A 16,653-nucleotide genomic window follows, 5' to 3' on the forward strand; every position below is an offset into this window, starting at 1 on the left:
GGTATACTGACCAAGGACAATGCCAGGGTCCTCCCAAGTGAGGAAGCTGGGCAACAAGCGGAGTGGGGCATGGACTTAGATGGTTCAAGAACATACACTAATCTTCATGGCATTCCATGGATTTAAATTGTATTAGAGAACTTCCCTGGTGGCCCAGTAGTTAGGAATCCACCTGCCACTGCAGGAAACATGGGTTTGATCCCTGGTCCAGGAAGATTCCCCATGCTGTGGGGCAACTAAGCCCACGTGCCACAACTACTGAGCCCATGCTCTAGAGCCCGAGAGCCACAACTATGGAAGCCCGTGCAGCCTGGAGCCCGTGCTCTGCAACATGAGAAGCCACTGCAATGAGATGCTTGCACATTGCTGCTAGAGAGTAATCCCTGCTCTTTGCAACTAGAGAAAGTCTGCCTGCAGAAATGAAGACCCAGCACAGCCAAAAATAAATAAATGATCTAAATTATATTTGAAACTACCAACAGCCATTAAATCTGTGTTTTCACAGATGTTCTCCTTTCAAATGAGCTAAGCAAAAAAAAGGGGGGGGGGGGCATTGAAAAAGGACTGAAGGGAATTCCCTGGCAGTCCAGCACTTAGAAGTACAAGACTTCCTTGCCAAGGGTGTGGGTTTAATCCCTGGTTGGGGAGCAAAGATCCCACAAGATACACCTGCGGCCAACACAAACAAAAACTCTTTAAAACAAAGAAAAGGACTGAAGTGGCAAAAAAAAAGAATGCAACTTAAATAATTCTCAACGTGGGATTGGTTAAGTAAATATAAGTACATCCGAGGACTGGAGATTAGCTGCCATCATGGAGGGTGATGGGTTTCCCTGGTGGCTCTCGGCAAAAGATCTGTCTGCCAATATAGGAGATGCAGGATTGATCCCTAGGTCAGGAAGATCCCCTGGATCTTCCAGGGGATACTGGCAACCCACTCCAGTATCCTTGCCTGGAGAATTCCAAGGACAGAGGAGCCTGGTGGGCTACAGTGCACGGGGTTGCAAAGAGTTCGACCCGACTTAGCAACTAACACTTTCACTTTCACTTTGGAGGATGATGATGGAGTTTTTGTCAGGGTCTGGCCATAGAGAGGCTGGTGTTGACTATCAAACACACAGTGTGCAGCTAGAGCCCATGAGAGGGCAGGCTGGGAAAGGAGGCCACCTGGGGGAAGGGAGACTTTGGGGAAGGGAGAAGGCTTGCCCTGGCCACTCTGCCTTCCAGGGACTTCAGGCCCATCCACTCCTGTGTCCGCTGCCTGCCTAGGCTTCAGCTAAAGCAGGGCCCAGAGCTTACCCGGTCGGGTTTCCCTTTTCTGACCCCCAGGGAGTAACTAGGCAGGAGCCCTGGCCTATTGCTGAGAACTCTGTCACACAGGCTCTGGAGCACGGAGCATGGCAGGTCTCCTCTGGGCCAGCTCCTCCTCATGTCCACCCACACACAGGCTGTGCTCTGTCTTTGAAGTCCGCCCCCATTCCATTCCTCTGGGGGTCTCCCTCTACCTCTCTGCTGCTGGCTTTCCCATCACTCCCCAGAACATCCTCAAGAGAGGTGTCCTGGTCCTTTCTTCCCGGGTGCTTCCCAGATGCCTCCTGCAGCAGAAGCACCCACCTGCTCCTCCTCCTGTTTGTCCCTCTCAGAGACGTCTTTCTTCCTTGCCCAGCAGTCAGAAGGATCTTTCTGAAACACTGTCACTCTCTCTGCTTAAACCCCTGCAATGGTGAGCAAGCCCCTTGCAGAAAGCAGCCCCATTGTTACCTTGGCCTGACCTCTGGGGATCTAACCCATGTCTCACACATCCCAGCTCCTGCCAGGTGAAGAAGGGTCCTCTGTTCCTGAGCTGGGCAGCCTCAGAATGGAGATGTCTCTGCTGGTGCCCTTCCTGGGGCAGAGCTGCCCACTCTCTGCCCGGGCCCTTGTGTCCGTGCTTGGTTTTCCCCAGAGACTGGCATTCCTGGAGGGAATGGGGTCTGACTCACCTGAGTCTCGAATCCAGCACCGAGCTGAGCCACGGAGAAAAACTAAGCTGAGAGAACACACCCTCTGTGTTTCTAGCCCATGACTCTGGACAGACCTCTGGCCAGCAGTTAGACCTCTGGCCAGCACTTGAACAAGTGTTCCATCAGTTCTGCGCCTTAGTTTCTTCATCTTCAAAATGGGGATGATTGGTATCTTCAATGAGAAAATCCTGTAAAACACTTAGCTTCAAAAAACTACTTAAATACTACCTTAAAAAGAATTTTAAAAACTTGTATGCTCATGTTCATAGCAGCACCATTTACAATCATAGAAAAGGTGCAAACAACCCAAATAGGCAAAATGAAACCTGGTCTATTCATATAATGGAATATTATTCACCCATCAAAAGAAACAAGTACTGCTGCATGCTACAACCTGAATGAACCTCAAAAACACCATGCTAAGTAAAGGACACCCGATGCAAAAGATTACCATATGTAAAATTCCAATTACACGAAATGTCCAGAAAATGCAAATCCACAGAGAAAGAGGTTTGCTAGGGACTGAGGGAGGGGACAATGAGGGGTGACTGCCAGTGGGTACAGATTTTCTTTTGGAATAAAGACACCGTCCTGGAACTACATGTTGGTGATAGTTGCACAACATTGTGAAGGTACTGTCACTAACGGTAAGTTTTATGTGTACTTATCACAACTTGAAAACTATACAAATGAATGAAAGAGTTAGTGAAGCCATCCCCAATTCGGGTTTTGTACTTGGACTGAGTCAACCAGTAAGGGAGGCTCTGCCATCCGAGGGGTTCGGAGGCGGGCAGCGAGCACCACTCTACCGGTCCGATCTGGGGCAGTGTCCCGGCAGCGGCTCTCTAGAGCTCGAATCCCGGCCGCGGAACGCGCTCAGGGCCGAGCAGGACGCGCCGCCAGCCAAACTGGCCGTCTCAGGCTCTAGCGCCTAAACGCCGCTTGCGGACCGCAGCCCCAGCATTTCAATCCTCAGGCGTGGCCCCGCCCCTCCGCCTGTCAGTCCTCTGCACCATAACCACACCTCTCCCGGCAGTTCCGCCCGCTGTTCTGTCTCAGCCCTCGGTCCCGCCTCTGCGCCTCTAGGCCACACCCTCGCACGGCGCCCCGCCGCCTGCCCGTCAAACCCGCCCTGGCCCCGCCCCGTCGTCCTCCTCTCGTCTTCTCGCTCGCTCGCCTTGGCGCGGCCCGTTGTTATGACGACACGGTCGTAAATCCGCCATCTTCCTGCGGCGCGTTGCGACATGGAGGGCGCGATGGCAGTGCGGGTGACGGCCGCGCATACGGCAGAAGCCCGGGCCGAAGCCGGGCGGGAAGCGGGTGAGGGCGGGGTCGCGGCGGCGGCAGCGGCCTTGGCTCCTGGTGGCTTTCTCGGCCTCCCGGCGCCCTTCAGCGAGGAAGGTAACAGGGCCGCACGGGGCTGGGCGCGGCCGGGGTGGGGGCGGCTCAGCCTGGCTGGTGGAGGCCCCGACGGCCTGAGCTGCGGGCGCGACACATCCTCCCGGACCAGCTTCCTTGCAGACCTCGTGGGTCTCCGCGGGACGCCTCAGAGCTTTCCACGAGCCCTCTGGTTTTCTCAGGCCCTCGGGCCTCACCCTATGGGGCGCAGATCACCACCGGCGTGGGCTCCTGCGCCCACCGCGGATACTCACTGGTGTCCGAACCACACGGGCTGTCCGTGGAGACTTTGGCAATCGGCTCCACCGCCTGCCGGCCCCGCTCTGTCTCTGCGTCTAGACAGGGCCCTGCCCTCCGCTGCGCCCCCTCCCACCTCACCTGACAGGCCACCAGGGCCCTGGCCGGGGTGTGGCTGAGGCTCCTGGAGGGCGGGGCCTCGGGTCTCTCCCGCACCCACAGGGAGGTGGCAGAGCCCAGTGCTGCAAAGCAGCAGGCCGCCCAGCCCCAGACCTGCCACGTTCTAGCTGTTTGATCCTGCGCAGGTGACCACATACCTCTCTGAGCCTCCATTTCCGCTTACAGAATGGAGACACCAGTGTTGATGATAATGTATGGAGCACTCATCATGCCTCAGCCGTTTTCATTCTCAAGCCAGCCCTAGATGCCGTTATTGTTATTGTTGTTATTCCCATTTCATGGATGAGGAAAATTGAGGTTCAAAGATGTGAAAATGACCAGGTCACCCAGTTATTTAATACCAAGTATTATTTGGATGCCAGGATTGTGTGACTCCTCAACACACTCCCTTAAATTCTGGGGCTCTGTCTTCTGGTAGGATGGTGGTGAGACTCAAAGGAGAGCATGCACGTGCATCTCTGAGAGCAGTTCTGGGGACCCATGAGGGCTGCATTCACAGGGGCGCTGATGACTTTTGGAGCCAGAACTCTGGTCTCTGCCCTCTGAGCCTGTCCCAGGAGACTCTAGACTGGGCCAGGCAGGCGGGGGTGGGCTGGTGATACTGGGATGGTGGTCTTTGCCCCCCCAGGGTTTGTATTCTCAGTACGTCTTTCCTTGCTCCTTCTTATTCCAGCGTGCGTAGGGGCAGTACCACCCACCCAGGGGTCTCTTTGGAGGTTGCTGTGCCCTGCTGGACTTGCCCAGGGCTTTCTCTCAGGGTTACAGGGCTGGGAGTGTTCCCCTTTGCGGTGGGGATTTCTTTAATGGCAACACGCTGGTGCCGAGTCAGACTCGGTGAGTGGGCTGGGAGGATTAGGAGGGTGGAGGCACCTCAGTGCTTGGCCGGTGACTGTGTGCCATCTGGGGGGTGACCGCCCTTGCCAGGTGGCCTTCTGTGGGCGAGTCTTGGCTGTGGTTTGGCCCTTTGTTCATTAATCCAGTAGGCATCAGATGGGCTCCTTCTGTGCTCCAGCCTGGGTTTGACCTTGATGTGGGATTGCACATGAGGCGGTGGGAATGGACAGACTCTTACAAAAGCAGAAGGAACATCTCCCATCCCTTGGTGCAAACAGCAGGGTGTCTGGGGTAGACCCTCAGGTTTACATTCTGGCCCTAACACTCACCAGCAGGGTAGCCTTGATCTCAACTTGTTTTTCCGGAGTGGGAATAGTCATTTCCATTTCTTCAGGGTGCTGGTCGGATTGGGTGATATCCCCAGGGAGGTGCCTGGCACACTGTAGGGAACTCAGTGAGCCAGAAGTCCTGCAGGACCTGGGGCGGGGACTGGCTGGTCAGCCTAGATGGTGAGGGGCTCGGGGGCAATGGCCCCTGGCCCTGGAGTGTGGAGCCCCTCTGGGAAGCCCCCCTAGGCGTCTTTACCAGGGTAGGGAGGTGTTGCCTGCTTGGAACCAGTGAAGCGTCAGGTCAGAGTGAGAAAAGAGTGGGCATGGGTCATGGGGCCTCACCTCTCCCATGTTTGCTGGGTGCTAGCCTCTCAGCTGGAGCTGTAAACACACCAAGTCGGCCCATTTTAAAGATGATGAAACAGACCCACACATGGCTGCTGAGGTGCCCAAGGGCACATGTGAACCCCAGGTCCTCCCCAGTTCCCAAACCAGCATGGCTGAATCCCCCTGCCTCCCAGCTGCTCCCTGGGCCTCTCTGCCCTCCTCTCTGAAGTAGGGCCTTTGGACCCTGGTGCCCAAGTGGATGGTCAGGGCTGCCCCCTCCCGTGTGCAGTTCTCCCTGGGGTGGGCGTCTGGTTCTGATGCCACCCCTGGCTGGGTGTGCCTAGGACCAGAGCCCCCCCCCCCCCCAGTCCCCCTGACTGTGGGCTTCTTGCAGATGAGGACGACGTGCACAGATGTGGCCGCTGCCAGGCAGAGTTCACCGCCCTGGAGGACTTCGTTCAGCATAAGCTCCAAAAAGCCTGCCAGCGGGCGCCTCAGGAGGCCCTGCCCGCCACCCCGGCCGCCGCGCTGCTGGGTCGGGAGGTGAGCCCCCCCAACCCCCTGCATCGCACACAGGTGTGCACACACACATCCCCGCCCCTCATCTGACAGCAGGATGAGGAGGTGGTGGCGTGGCAGGACACACCCGTGCAGCTGGGTCCTTCTGACATGGGGACGGGCAGAGGGTGGCATCCGGTCATGGGTGGGGGGTGCTCTGGGCTCCCCTGGTCGGCCTGGGATGCCAGCCTGCTCAGCAACCTGTGTGTGGAGCCTGCGCTTTGGGGCCTGGGGTCTCTCCTTCCTTGGGGCCCATCCTGACTCAGGGACGTCACGATGGCTTTTGTCCTCTGTCTGCCCTCCTGGCCTATACATGAGGTTCCCGGGGATCCCACAGACGAAGTGTGGCTCTGTCGTGAAAACGGCCACCTTTGTGCATAGCGTGTGTACTGGAGCTGTGCACGACACCCTCGTGGGCTTGGCACTCTTGACACCCTAAGCCTATGAAGTGGGCGAGGACACTCCGAGAGAAGTCGGTGCCTCTGGTCACCCCAGGTGGCCCGAGGACGGGGCCCAGAGTCGTCTTGCTCTGCTCTGTGGTCTCTCCTGCCCCTCCCAGGGGTGTCCTCTTCTTCGGGAGGGCCCCCAGCCCCACATCCCTGGGAGCCCTTTCCCTGACCCCCTGGCTGGGCTGGTGGGTGGAGGTCCTCACTTCCTCTCTGTAGAGGCTGTGCTGGAGCTTCTGGTCACTTCATCCTGGAGTCCTCCCCGGGCTGCTCAGGGCTTCGTGTGGGGCCCTTGTGGCTGGAGGCATTGGAGTGATGGGGTTGACCGCTGGGCCCAGGGGGAGGGGTTCAGGCTGGGAGCAGACTGGGAGCAGTGCTCTGCGGGGGAGATGCGAGCCCTCGGGTGGACCCACAGCTGAGCCCTAGAGCCCTGAAGACGGGTCTCCTCCATCCCTCCGCCCCATGGCAGGTGGCAGCAGGAGCAGCGGGCTCAGAGGAGCCCATCACTGTGGCCCACATTGTGGTGGAGGCGGCGGCGCTCGCGGGAGACATCAGCCACTCGCCTGACATAGTTGGTAAGTCAGTCTGGCCCCCCATGGCTGTGCACGCGCGGCTTTCTCAGCACTGACCTGGTAGTCGTCCGTGGGCAGGGCTGTGACCTCTGCTGCCCGTGGCCGTCTGCTGTCCCGGGAGCAGGGCCTGGCCAAGGAGGGGCTGGGGCCCTGTGTGCGCCTTCCCAGGGCAGGGCCTGCTGGAGGAGTGAGCACTGGGCACCAGGCCCCGCCATGCCCAGAAAGGGGTAGCCAGAGCTGGGCAGCCCAGGGAGATTGCTGGGCCTCGGGGCATCTTCGCTTTGTGCACAGACCACGAGCTGGCTGCTCTCCCCTGCTGTATCCCCAGACTCTCTGCCCTGGTCCTTCTCGAATCTTCCCCACTTTTCTCCCAGCCCCCACCCTGGCCCCGGTTCCTACTCCCCACCCACCGTTGGCTCTGGAGGATCAACTGGGGTGCGTGTGGGTGCCCTGGCTCAGCCCCGACCTATTGCCTGACCCTGGCCGTCATCTCCCCAGCGCTCCGTCCCTCCGGCAATTCCCACCCTAATTCCCACACGGCTTTGGCTTTTAAGAGCGTGCAACGCCAAGTCAGGCTCTTTGATGGCTTTTTTAAAGCTGAAGTGCCTCATTGATGTGCAGGAGGAGAGGGGGCGTTGAGAGGTCTGGATGGGGTCACATGCCCCTTTACAGGGGACAGGGAGCGTGCCGCTGGGCCATTGAAAGGGCAGCCTGAGGGGCCCGGTGGCTGGGTGTGAGCGTGGCAGCAGAGAGGCTGGGTTGGCCTGATGCCACTGGAGGTGGGGAAGGGAACGGGCAGGGGCTGCGGCAGGGATGCAAGTTGGTAGCTGGCCAGGAAGGTTTGGGTGACAGGGAGAACTTGGCCTTGGGAAGCCCTGGGGACCAGCTGGGGCAGGAAGAGGGGTGGAGGTGGCCTGGGGGACGGGGACCTCAGAGCAGGCAACCTCCCTCTCCCCAGGGAGGCCATGGAACCTGTCCCTGTCTCCATGCCACCTTTCCCCCAGCCTTCCTGTGGACGAGGATGCTTGCCTGCCGCTCCTCCAGGACAGGAGTGTACATGTGTTGGGCAGGGCTGCGCTCCAGCCCTGATGTGGCATTTGGTTTCTGGGTGGGAGGGTGTCATGTGGAGAAACGCATGCCCTAGATTCAGGTAGCACCTCCAGGCTCTAGCACCCTGGAAGCCCTGCCTGCCACCCAGCCTCCAGCTACTCCACCCTACGCTCCAGGGGCTCCTCTCTGGGCACCCCCTGCCTCTCTTGCCCCCTGGGAGTTTCCCTTCTGCAGACGTCCTGGGTGGCCCAGATGTCCCCCTGGCTCAGTGATCTGGAGCCCAGGCCAGAGTCCTGAGCCGCCAGCTGCTGGCATCATGCCAGGATGGTTCTCCGCCCTCGCAGGGCCGGTGCACAATTCACAGGGACCACACAGTTTCCAGATACCCACTCCAGGCCCCCTGCCTCTTCCCTGAGACCAAACTTGCTTTTCATCTCTGGCCCTGGGGCAGCCATGATCCCCTCTCTCCAACCCTTCCGTCTGCTGTGTGACACTCAGACTCAGGTCAGAGCCGGTGGAAGGCCCTGTTCTTTTAGGAATTCGCATCTGGGGTGGAGGGAGGCTGTCAGTCCCGCAGGAGCGACAGATGCCTTAATTGTTTCTGAGTCACGGAGCTTCCATTCTGTTTTGGAAGAATGGCTTGTCAAAACACGACGCCGGCCTGAGTGAGATGGTTTCTAAGAAGCAGCTTCATAGCCGTTTTCCACACGTCATTTTCATGAGCAGAAATAGTGAAGTGTGTTTACAGCTTAGTTTTGCACATTGTCACATTTCTTCAACACCCACGAGAGCTGCAAAAGCCCAGCTTCCTCACCCTGACTGTCCCAGGCATGTCTGGAGCGATTGCTCTCCAGGCGGGTCCCTGGCCTGCCTGCCTCGAAACCCATGCTGGTGGGCAGTCCCAGGGGCATTTCCTCTTCACGTTAGCAGGAGCCAGGGTGGCAGGCTGGCCTGTCCACTGCCTCTGCACCGGCACATGGCCACCCTTGGGGACGGCAGGAAGCCTGTGCAAGTCTTACCCTGCGTGCCTCTTGGCTGGGGGCAGGGCGTCTGTGTTCACATCCTGGCTAACTGTTTCCAGAGGCCTGGCGCTCCTCTTGGCTGCCCTGTGGAGTCGGAGCACCCCTTCCCGCCATCCTTTCTGGCCAAGCAGGTGCCGCATGCCTGGTTGGGGTCGGTCGAGACCACCCCCCTGACCCTAGCAGGGTCCTCGGGCTCCATCCGAGTGCGGCAGGGCCAGTGATCCCGGGGTTCAGGCCGCTCTCCCTTTCCTCAGGAGGCGGACACATCAAAGAGGTCATCGTGGCCTCAGAGGCGGAGCCGGGGGACAGCGAGGTGGCTGAGGGCCCAGGCAGCCCCAGCCGGCGGGGGCCCGGGCTCTCTGCGGAGGGTGAGCAGGCCCAGGTCAAGCTGCTGGTGAACAAGGACGGCCGCTACGTGTGCATGCTCTGCCACAAGACCTTCAAGACGGTGAGGCCCCGGGCCTGGGGGCGCCGGTGGGGAGCCGGGCCTCCAGCCCTTCCCTCGCTGGGTGGTGCTGAGCCTCGCCGCCCCTCCCTCACAGGGCAGCATCCTCAAGGCCCACATGGTCACGCACAGCAGCCGCAAAGACCACGAGTGCAAACTGTGCGGGGCCTCCTTCCGCACCAAAGGCTCGCTCATCCGGCATCACCGGAGGCACACAGGTGAGCCAGCCTCAGCGCACTGCCGCTGGCCCCGGGGCTCGGCTCCTGGGCTTTGTGGCCCCCGACTCCTGGAGGTGTGAGGCTGGGGCTGACACCGTTCTCTCCACAGACGAGCGCCCCTATAAGTGTGCCAAGTGTGGGAAGAGCTTCCGGGAGTCGGGGGCACTAACCCGGCACCTGAAGTCTCTCACTCCGTGTACAGAAAAAATCCGCTTCAGCATGAGCAAAGACATGGTCGTCGGCAAAGAGGACGTGCCTGCAGGTCAGCCGGGGGCTCCCCGGCCGGCCCTGGTTGCTCTCGGTACCACCCTCCTCCGTGTGTCCTCACGGGCTCTCTTGGTTCTGCCTTAAAGGGTCCAGCGCCTCCACTGTGGGGGCTGTTACCCCGTCGTCGGTGGCAGGCGAGCCCATGGAGACCTCGCCAGTGATTCACCTGGTGACAGATGCCAAGGGCACCGTCATCCATGAAGTCCACGTCCAGATGCAGGAGCTTCCCCTGGGCATGAAGGCCCTCGCCCCGGAGGTGGGGGCAGGTCAGGGGCGGCCCTTGTCTGCTCAGTCCGGGCCCTGTTCTGGGCGCCGGCTCTGCTGGGAATGGGACTGACCTGGGCCTGGCTTCCTGGCGCTCAGTCTGGTTGCGGGGGAAGGGAGATGAGAGACCAAGGTCATAGCAGGGAGGGGTGAGGGGGAGTGGGCTGGGGGTGAGGGCAGGTGCAGGGCCTTCCCGAGTGAAGGCGCCGGGTGTGCACAGGGCCTGGGGCAGCCCGCTGTGGGGCTAGCAGGCGGCGTCGAGTGTTGGACCGCCTGGGCAGCCCCCTCCCTCTGCCTCCCCTGCAGCCCCCTGGCCCCCAGGAGCTTCCCTGCTCCAGCGAGGGCGGCCGCGAGAACCTTCTGCACCAGGCCATGCAGAACTCCGGCATCGTGCTCGAGCGGGCCCCCGGGGAGGAGGGGACCCTGGGGCCAGCCACCCCCACCGTGTCCAGTCCCCAGCCGCCCGGAGACGCTGCCCCGGAACTGCCGCTGCTGGAGGTGGAGCAGGTGGAGACAGTATGTCCCTGCCCCATGGTGGGCTCCTGGGGGGCTGGACCTGGGGTGCCAAGTCACACGCTAACCCAGCCGCTGCTGGCTGCCTGGCCGTCCCTGGCGGTGGGAAGCTCCTCACCGTGTGCAGTGACTCATCCCCTGACCTGCTTACTGCCTCCCAGGGTGGGGGTGCCTCAGTGTGGCCCCGGCCCTGCTAATGGGGTACAGCCACCATGGGTGCTGGAGGGGTGCTGTGGTCCCCCAGCAGGTGGCTGGCGAGGCCTCGTCTGTGCCCAGGACCCACCCGTGCCCTCAGTGCAGTGAGACCTTCCCAACGGCGGCCACCCTGGAGGCCCACAAAAGAGGCCATGCAGGTGGGTGGCAGGGGTGCCGGACCTGGACAGCTGTGGGCAGCCAGGATGGGCCTCTGGGTGGGCGGCAGGCAGCCAGGGTGGCCAGTGGCTAGGGTGGGGCCCTCGGGTGGTTGTCCCAGCCTGACGTGGAGCATGGCCGCAGGGCCGAGGCCCTTCACCTGCCCGCAGTGTGGCAAGGCCTTCCCCAAGGCCTACCTGCTCAAGAAGCACCAGGAGGTCCATGTGCATGAGCGCCGCTTCCGCTGCGGGGACTGCGGGAAGCTCTACAAGACCATCGCCCATGTCCGTGGCCACCGGCGTGTCCACTCGGACGAGCGGCCCTACCCCTGTCCTGAGTGTGGCAAGCGCTACAAGACCAAGGTGGGCCCTGGACCCCTGCCTGTGGCTGCCCGCTCCCTGAGCCCGCTCTGTCCCTGGTTCCCTGCCCCCTCGCCCTGGCCTGGGCCCTCAGGGGGCTGGCTGAGCCAAGGCCAGGCCAGCCCTGATGGGGGGCGGTCTCTGCAGAATGCCCAGCAGGTGCACTTCCGGACGCACCTGGAGGAGAAGCCACACGTGTGCCCGTTCTGCAGCCGCGGCTTCCGGGAGAAGGGCTCGCTGGTGCGGCACGTGCGGCACCACACGGGCGAGAAGCCCTTCAAGTGCTACAAGTGTGGCCGTGGTTTCGCTGAGCACGGCACGCTCAACCGCCACCTGCGGACCAAGGGTAGGGCTGGGAGCTGGCAGGTGGGGTTGGCGGTGGTGGGGGGAGGTCCACAACCAGCGCTGACTGAGCTCCCCGTCGCAGGGGGCTGCCTGCTGGAGGTGGAGGAGCTGCTGGTGTCTGAGGAGAGCCCCGCTGCGGCTGCCGCCGTCCTGACCGAGGACCCGCACACCGTGTTGGTCGAGTTCTCGTCCGTGGTAGCTGACACGCAGGAGTACATCATCGAGGTGGGCGGGGGCCCGCCGGGCTGGGGTGAGGACTGGGGTGGGCAGGGCTGACCTCTGACCCCCACCCAGGCCACCGCAGATGATGCAGAGACCAGTGAAGCCACGGAGATCATTGAGGGCACCCAGACGGAGGTGAGGGGCTGGGGGACGGGCGGAGGGGCGGCCTGGCACGCTCATTGGACTCGGGCTGAGCCATGGGCCGCCCGCAGGTGGACAGTCACATCATGAAGGTGGTGCAGCAGATAGTGCACCAGGCCAGCGCTGGGCACCAGATCATTGTGCAGAATGTGACCATGGACCAGGAGGCGCAGCTGGGCCCGGAGGCGGCCGCGGCCGACACCATCACCATCGCCACCCCCGAGAGCCTGACGGAGCAGGTGGCCATGACGCTGGCCTCGGCCATCAGCGAGGGCACTGTGCTCACTGCCCGCTCGGGTACCAGTGGCGCTGAGCAGGCCACTGTGACCATGGTTTCGTCAGAGGACATTGAGATCCTGGAGCATGCCGGCGAGCTGGTTATCGCCTCCCCGGAGGGCCAGCTTGAGGTGCAGACGGTCATTGTCTAAGCACAGGCACCTGCAGGGGCTGGCAGGCCGGTCTGGGGCAGGAGCTGAGGACCTTGGGTTCCCTGCCCATGCTTGCCTGGCTGAGTACAGGCAAGAGGGGCTTAGAACTCAGACTTTGAGAGGCGACGTAGGAGTGTAAATAGAGTTTTTGGTTGCTTTACAATAAAATGTGAAAATCCGCCGCTTGTGATGTTGTGGCATTAGCAGCCTCAGGGACTGGTGTCTGGCAGTGCCCCTCTGGGGCAGTCCCCGCCTGCCCAGGCCGCCCTCGAGGCTCTGGTGCCTGGCCGGTCCACCCAGGGCTCCCAAGGGGCTGGCAGCACCTTGGTGATGTGTGGGTGTCATTGGCATGTGGACAGGCAGCCTCCTGCCTCTGCCCTGCTCAGCTGGAGCCGTGACCCCCGCTTCCTGTGGCCCGTCGAAGTGGGTGGGTGGGGGTACTGCTTGCCAGCTTCCGATCCTGGGGCTGGGGAATGAGGCCGGGAGAGCCAGGAGTCTCGGCTTTGTCCTTGAAGTGATGACGTGGAGAAGCAGCAGAAGATGCTGGGCTGTAAACAGGGCTGGTCTTTCCTGATTGGGTGGCCTTAGTTTCCCTGCAGGGATGCAGCTTGAGGGAGATTCTGGGTGACCTAGTTTCTCGGGGGTGGGGACAAGAACAAGCCCTGGACTGTGGGCATGGCTGGCCCTCTTCCAGTCTTGATGCAGCTCTTGGGCTGGCAGAGCCGTCTAAGCCCCTGTTTTGATGGGCATGGGGGTCCCAGATCAGTTTCAGGGTGGGTGTCCTGCCTCCCTGTCCCCACCACCCCCATGTGTGGGGAGAGGTCCTCTGTAGGATGAGAGGTGAAAGCCAGGAGTACAGCCACCAGCTTCATGGAGGGGGCGGGACGCAGCGCAGTCTGGCCCCTCCCTGGGCCAGGGCTACAAATAACCCTGGAGCCAGGGTGCCAGTGCTGCTGTTGCACCAGCCCTTGCAGTCTGTCTCACAGACACACCCCCAGCCTGGACCTCAGACCTCTCCTGGGACGCAGATCCTGAGCCTATCCACACCCCTCAGGTGCGTTCAGTGTGGGAGTGCTGAGTGGGGGCTGGATGGGAATGGACTCAATATTTGGGCCTCAGTTTCGCCATGGAGGAGGAGAATGGACAAGGCTGTGAGCCCAGCAGCACCCTGGGGAGACCTGGAAAGCAGTAGGGGGCAGAGGTGCCTTGCGGCCGCCAGACTGTGGGAGGCAGGACCTGCCCGGCCCTGGATCCCCGCGGCCAAGATGAGGAGTGGGCTGGTGTGTCCCACTTCAGGTCCGCGGTCACGCCCGGCCGTGTCTGTCCCTCTACGATCGTCCACTCCGCACCATGGGCAGGCCCCTGACGTTATTGGCCGCGCTCTGGGCGCTGGGGGCTGCCGGAGCCCAGGCGCTGCGCATCGGAGCTTTCAACATCCAGAGCTTCGGCGACAGCAAAGTGTCAGACACGGGCTGCTGCGGCGTCATCGCGCAAGTGAGGCTGGGGGCCCGGGGCGGGGTCGCGGCTGGGCTCCTCGGGCTGATCTGCGGCGCGCCTGACCCTGCACTCGCTGGCTCCTCCCCCAGATCCTGGCTGGCTATGACGTCATGCTCGTGCAGGAGGTGCGAGACCCCGACCTGAGCGCTGTGTCCGCGCTCATGGAGCAGATCAACAGGTGCGGCTGGCAGGGTCCAGCGTGGGAAGCCCCGGCCCGGACCCCAGGCCTCGGAGCGATGCCTTGACCCCAGGCCCGGCCCGTATCTCCGCAGCGTGTCCAGGCACGAGTACAGCTTCGTGAGCAGTGAGCCCCTGGGTCGGGACCAGTATAAGGAAATGTACCTATTCGTCTACAGGTGAGGGGAGGGGCCACGGGGCGCGCGGGGCAGGGGTCCCGCTCACGGCGCCCACCCGTCCTTTACCCCCTGGCTCCAGGAAGGACACGGTGTCGGTCGTGGACACGTACCAGTACCCGGACACCGAGGACGCCTTCAGCCGGGAGCCGTTCGTGGTCAAGTTCTTGGCACCCCGCTGCGGTGAGGCCCCCCCCCGCGCCCCGCGCCCCGCCCCCGCCTCCAGCCCCGCCCCCGCCGCCGGCCCCTGACACCCAGCCCCTCTTGCAGCAGCCAAGGAGTTGGTGTTGATTCCGCTGCACGCGGCGCCGCACCACGCTGTGGCCGAGATCGACGCGCTCTACGACGTGTACCTGGACGTGATTGACAAGTGGGGCACCGACGTAAGTGCCCCCCCTGTCAGGAAGGCCCCGCCCCGCCCCCACGACCCCACCCGGGAGGCGTGCTCCTGGGTCGGCCACAGAGCCTCAGTCCCGGCCCCGCCGTGACCCGCAGGACATCCTGTTTCTGGGCGACTTCAATGCCGACTGCAAATACGTGCGGGCACAGGACTGGCCGGCCATCCGCCTGCGCAGCAGCGAGGTCTTCAAATGGCTCATCCCGGACAGCGCTGACACCACGGTGGGCAACTCGGACTGCGCCTATGACCGCATCGTGGTCTGTGGCTCCCGCCTGCGCAAGAGCCTGAAGCATCAGTCAGCCACTGTGCACGACTTCCAGGAGGAATTCGGCCTGGACCAGACTCAGGCAAGTGCTGAGGCCGGGGTAGGGCCGGGGGCGAGGGGAGTGCTGGACCCAGATCCCAACCTCAGGGAACCAGGCACTCCCCTCTTTGCACTAGTGTTTCTAGAAAAGGCCCTTAGAGGTTCAGGTCTGGCCGAATGGAGCAAACCTGGGGTGGCAGTGCAGGAAGCTCTTTACGTCGCTGGAGTGGGGTCCTGAGACTGTGCTCCCAGCCCACCCACAGGCCACAGCTGGCATAGACGCCAACACCTCCCCCCAGGTGCAGCGGTTTGTTTAGACCCCCAGTGGGCCCCTCCCTGGGTGGGGGGCAGTTTCCCGGGGTGGCTGCTTAGCAGGGTCTCAGGCTGGCCCCTTCTCCCTCCAGGCCCTGACCATCAGTGACCATTTTCCTGTGGAGGTGACCCTCAAGTCCCACTGACAGCCCCGGGCCCTGGCTGGGGCAGAGCCTGCAGACTGGCCACAGGAGCAAGCCCCACAGGACTCCTCCAGCGTGGCCAGCCAACCCCCAGCGAGGCTGCAGGGCACGGGCAGCTGGGCCTGGACAAGTGATGGGACCACTCAGAGCCTGTTTCCCCATCTGTGAAATGGGCTGCCACCACCTACCTCATAAGGTTGTGAGAAACACCTTCCAGCATGCTGGGCATGCAGCTGAGCTCAATAAACAGCACACACTCAGCCAGGGCCCCACACACATGTGGGCTTTGACTCCTCCAGGTCCCTTCTTAGGGCTCAGCCCTTCTGGGACACAGACCTTGGTCCTGCCACCCAGCAGATCCCTGGTCCCAGCCCACGTAGGGGACAAGGACAGCCTGGCCTGCCCACACCATCTTTTCTGCTGGGAACTGACCATGTCCAGACTGGGCTGGCTCCAGAAGACAGTGCCTGTGCTCACTGGCAGAAGCTTCTTGCTCTTTGTGTAAACTAAGTGCTTCCAAGCACCTGAACTGAGTGCACATGGGGTAAGTGCTCTCACACACACGCCGTGTGGATGTGCAAGGCCAACCTCCCAATCCTCAGTGATCCTCCTCCAGCCCCAGTTCCCAGGTCTGCAGGCCTCTAGCAGCACTTGTGGGTATGAGGGTCCTGTCCCACCCAGCACTGCAGTTGGTGGGGGGAGGTCAGGAAGGTCGTCCCCCTGCCCCAAGCTGGTTGGCAGCCCTGAGACTTGTGGAGAGCCCCTCACTGGTGAGCAGGCAGGCTGGGTGAGGGTTCTGCCCATAGAACCCCAACAACTCACTGTGGTACAGCCCCTTCAAAGGTGCCTTCCTGGTAGCTTCCTCCTCAGGAGCCCTGCGCTGGGCAAAGGCTCGCCAGGGAGGGCACTGGCCTGCGCCTCGAGTAAGCCCATCCCAAGGGTGGGGGACATGCAGAACTGGGGTACACAGTGTAACTGACAGGGACCCGGTGAGGTTGCTGGTTTTCAAAGCATCTCACCTTTGGCAGGATTTAATTGGCCTGAATTATACTGAAGGGTAAAACCTTTGTTTCAAAGAGTCTGGGCTTTTTCTTGCTAGATCTTTCTGAAATAAGATATAGGACACTTGCAATGT

General features: G+C 61.7%; 2 protein-coding genes across 9 annotated transcripts; both read left to right on the plus strand.

The window, feature by feature from the left end:
- Positions 1 to 2,787: 2,787 nt before the first annotated feature.
- On the plus strand, positions 2,788 to 12,688 carry E4F1 (E4F transcription factor 1). 5 transcript variants are annotated; one of them, XM_043915960.1, is made up of 14 exons: positions 2,788 to 3,404; positions 5,703 to 5,851; positions 6,782 to 6,887; positions 9,211 to 9,404; positions 9,499 to 9,619; positions 9,729 to 9,881; positions 9,973 to 10,142; positions 10,457 to 10,666; positions 10,908 to 11,016; positions 11,159 to 11,376; positions 11,521 to 11,719; positions 11,801 to 11,943; positions 12,013 to 12,075; positions 12,153 to 12,688. In XM_043915960.1, the coding sequence occupies exons 1-14, from the start codon at positions 3,248 to 3,250 to the stop codon at positions 12,507 to 12,509; spliced, it is 2,349 nt and encodes a 782-aa protein (XP_043771895.1). In that variant the 5' UTR covers positions 2,788 to 3,247; the 3' UTR covers positions 12,510 to 12,688. The 5 variants fall into 5 exon arrangements, with proteins under 5 accessions (XP_043771895.1, XP_043771896.1, XP_043771897.1 ...); XM_043915961.1 differs by having other exon boundaries at positions 10,911 to 11,016; XM_043915962.1 differs by having other exon boundaries at positions 10,457 to 10,657.
- A 132-nt stretch (positions 12,689 to 12,820) lies between these two features.
- DNASE1L2 (deoxyribonuclease 1 like 2) lies at positions 12,821 to 16,591 on the plus strand. 4 transcript variants are annotated; one of them, XM_043915972.1, is made up of 8 exons: positions 12,821 to 13,563; positions 13,806 to 14,003; positions 14,096 to 14,184; positions 14,279 to 14,362; positions 14,442 to 14,542; positions 14,630 to 14,742; positions 14,855 to 15,106; positions 15,468 to 16,591. In XM_043915972.1, exons 2-8 carry the CDS (start codon positions 13,860 to 13,862, stop codon positions 15,519 to 15,521), a joined length of 837 nt encoding a protein of 278 aa, XP_043771907.1. In that variant the 5' UTR covers positions 12,821 to 13,563; positions 13,806 to 13,859; the 3' UTR covers positions 15,522 to 16,591. The 4 variants fall into 4 exon arrangements, with proteins under 4 accessions (XP_043771907.1, XP_043771909.1, XP_043771908.1 ...); XM_043915974.1 differs by having other exon boundaries at positions 14,909 to 15,106; XM_043915973.1 differs by having other exon boundaries at positions 14,633 to 14,742.
- The last annotated feature ends 62 nt before the right edge of the window (positions 16,592 to 16,653 follow it).

Source organism: Cervus elaphus, chromosome 10 (assembly GCF_910594005.1).
Source record: "Cervus elaphus chromosome 10, mCerEla1.1, whole genome shotgun sequence".
Classification (NCBI taxonomy): Eukaryota; Metazoa; Chordata; class Mammalia; order Artiodactyla; family Cervidae; genus Cervus; species Cervus elaphus.

Excerpts from the sequence above, each read along its gene's own strand:
- E4F1 (XM_043915960.1), top strand. The coding sequence starts at position 3,248 with ATGGAGGGCGCGATGGCAGTGCGGGTGACGGCCGCGCATACGGCAGAA. Across the intron at positions 9,620-9,728 it reads GCATCACCGGAGGCACACAG|ACGAGCGCCCCTATAAGTGT; the intron begins GTGAGCCAGCCT and ends TTCTCTCCACAG. Across the intron at positions 11,944-12,012 it reads CGCAGGAGTACATCATCGAG|GCCACCGCAGATGATGCAGA; the intron begins GTGGGCGGGGGC and ends ACCCCCACCCAG.
- DNASE1L2 (XM_043915972.1), top strand. The coding sequence starts at position 13,860 with ATGGGCAGGCCCCTGACGTTATTGGCCGCGCTCTGGGCGCTGGGGGCT. Across the intron at positions 14,185-14,278 it reads CTCATGGAGCAGATCAACAG|CGTGTCCAGGCACGAGTACA; the intron begins GTGCGGCTGGCA and ends GTATCTCCGCAG. Across the intron at positions 14,543-14,629 it reads GTTCTTGGCACCCCGCTGCG|CAGCCAAGGAGTTGGTGTTG; the intron begins GTGAGGCCCCCC and ends CCCCTCTTGCAG.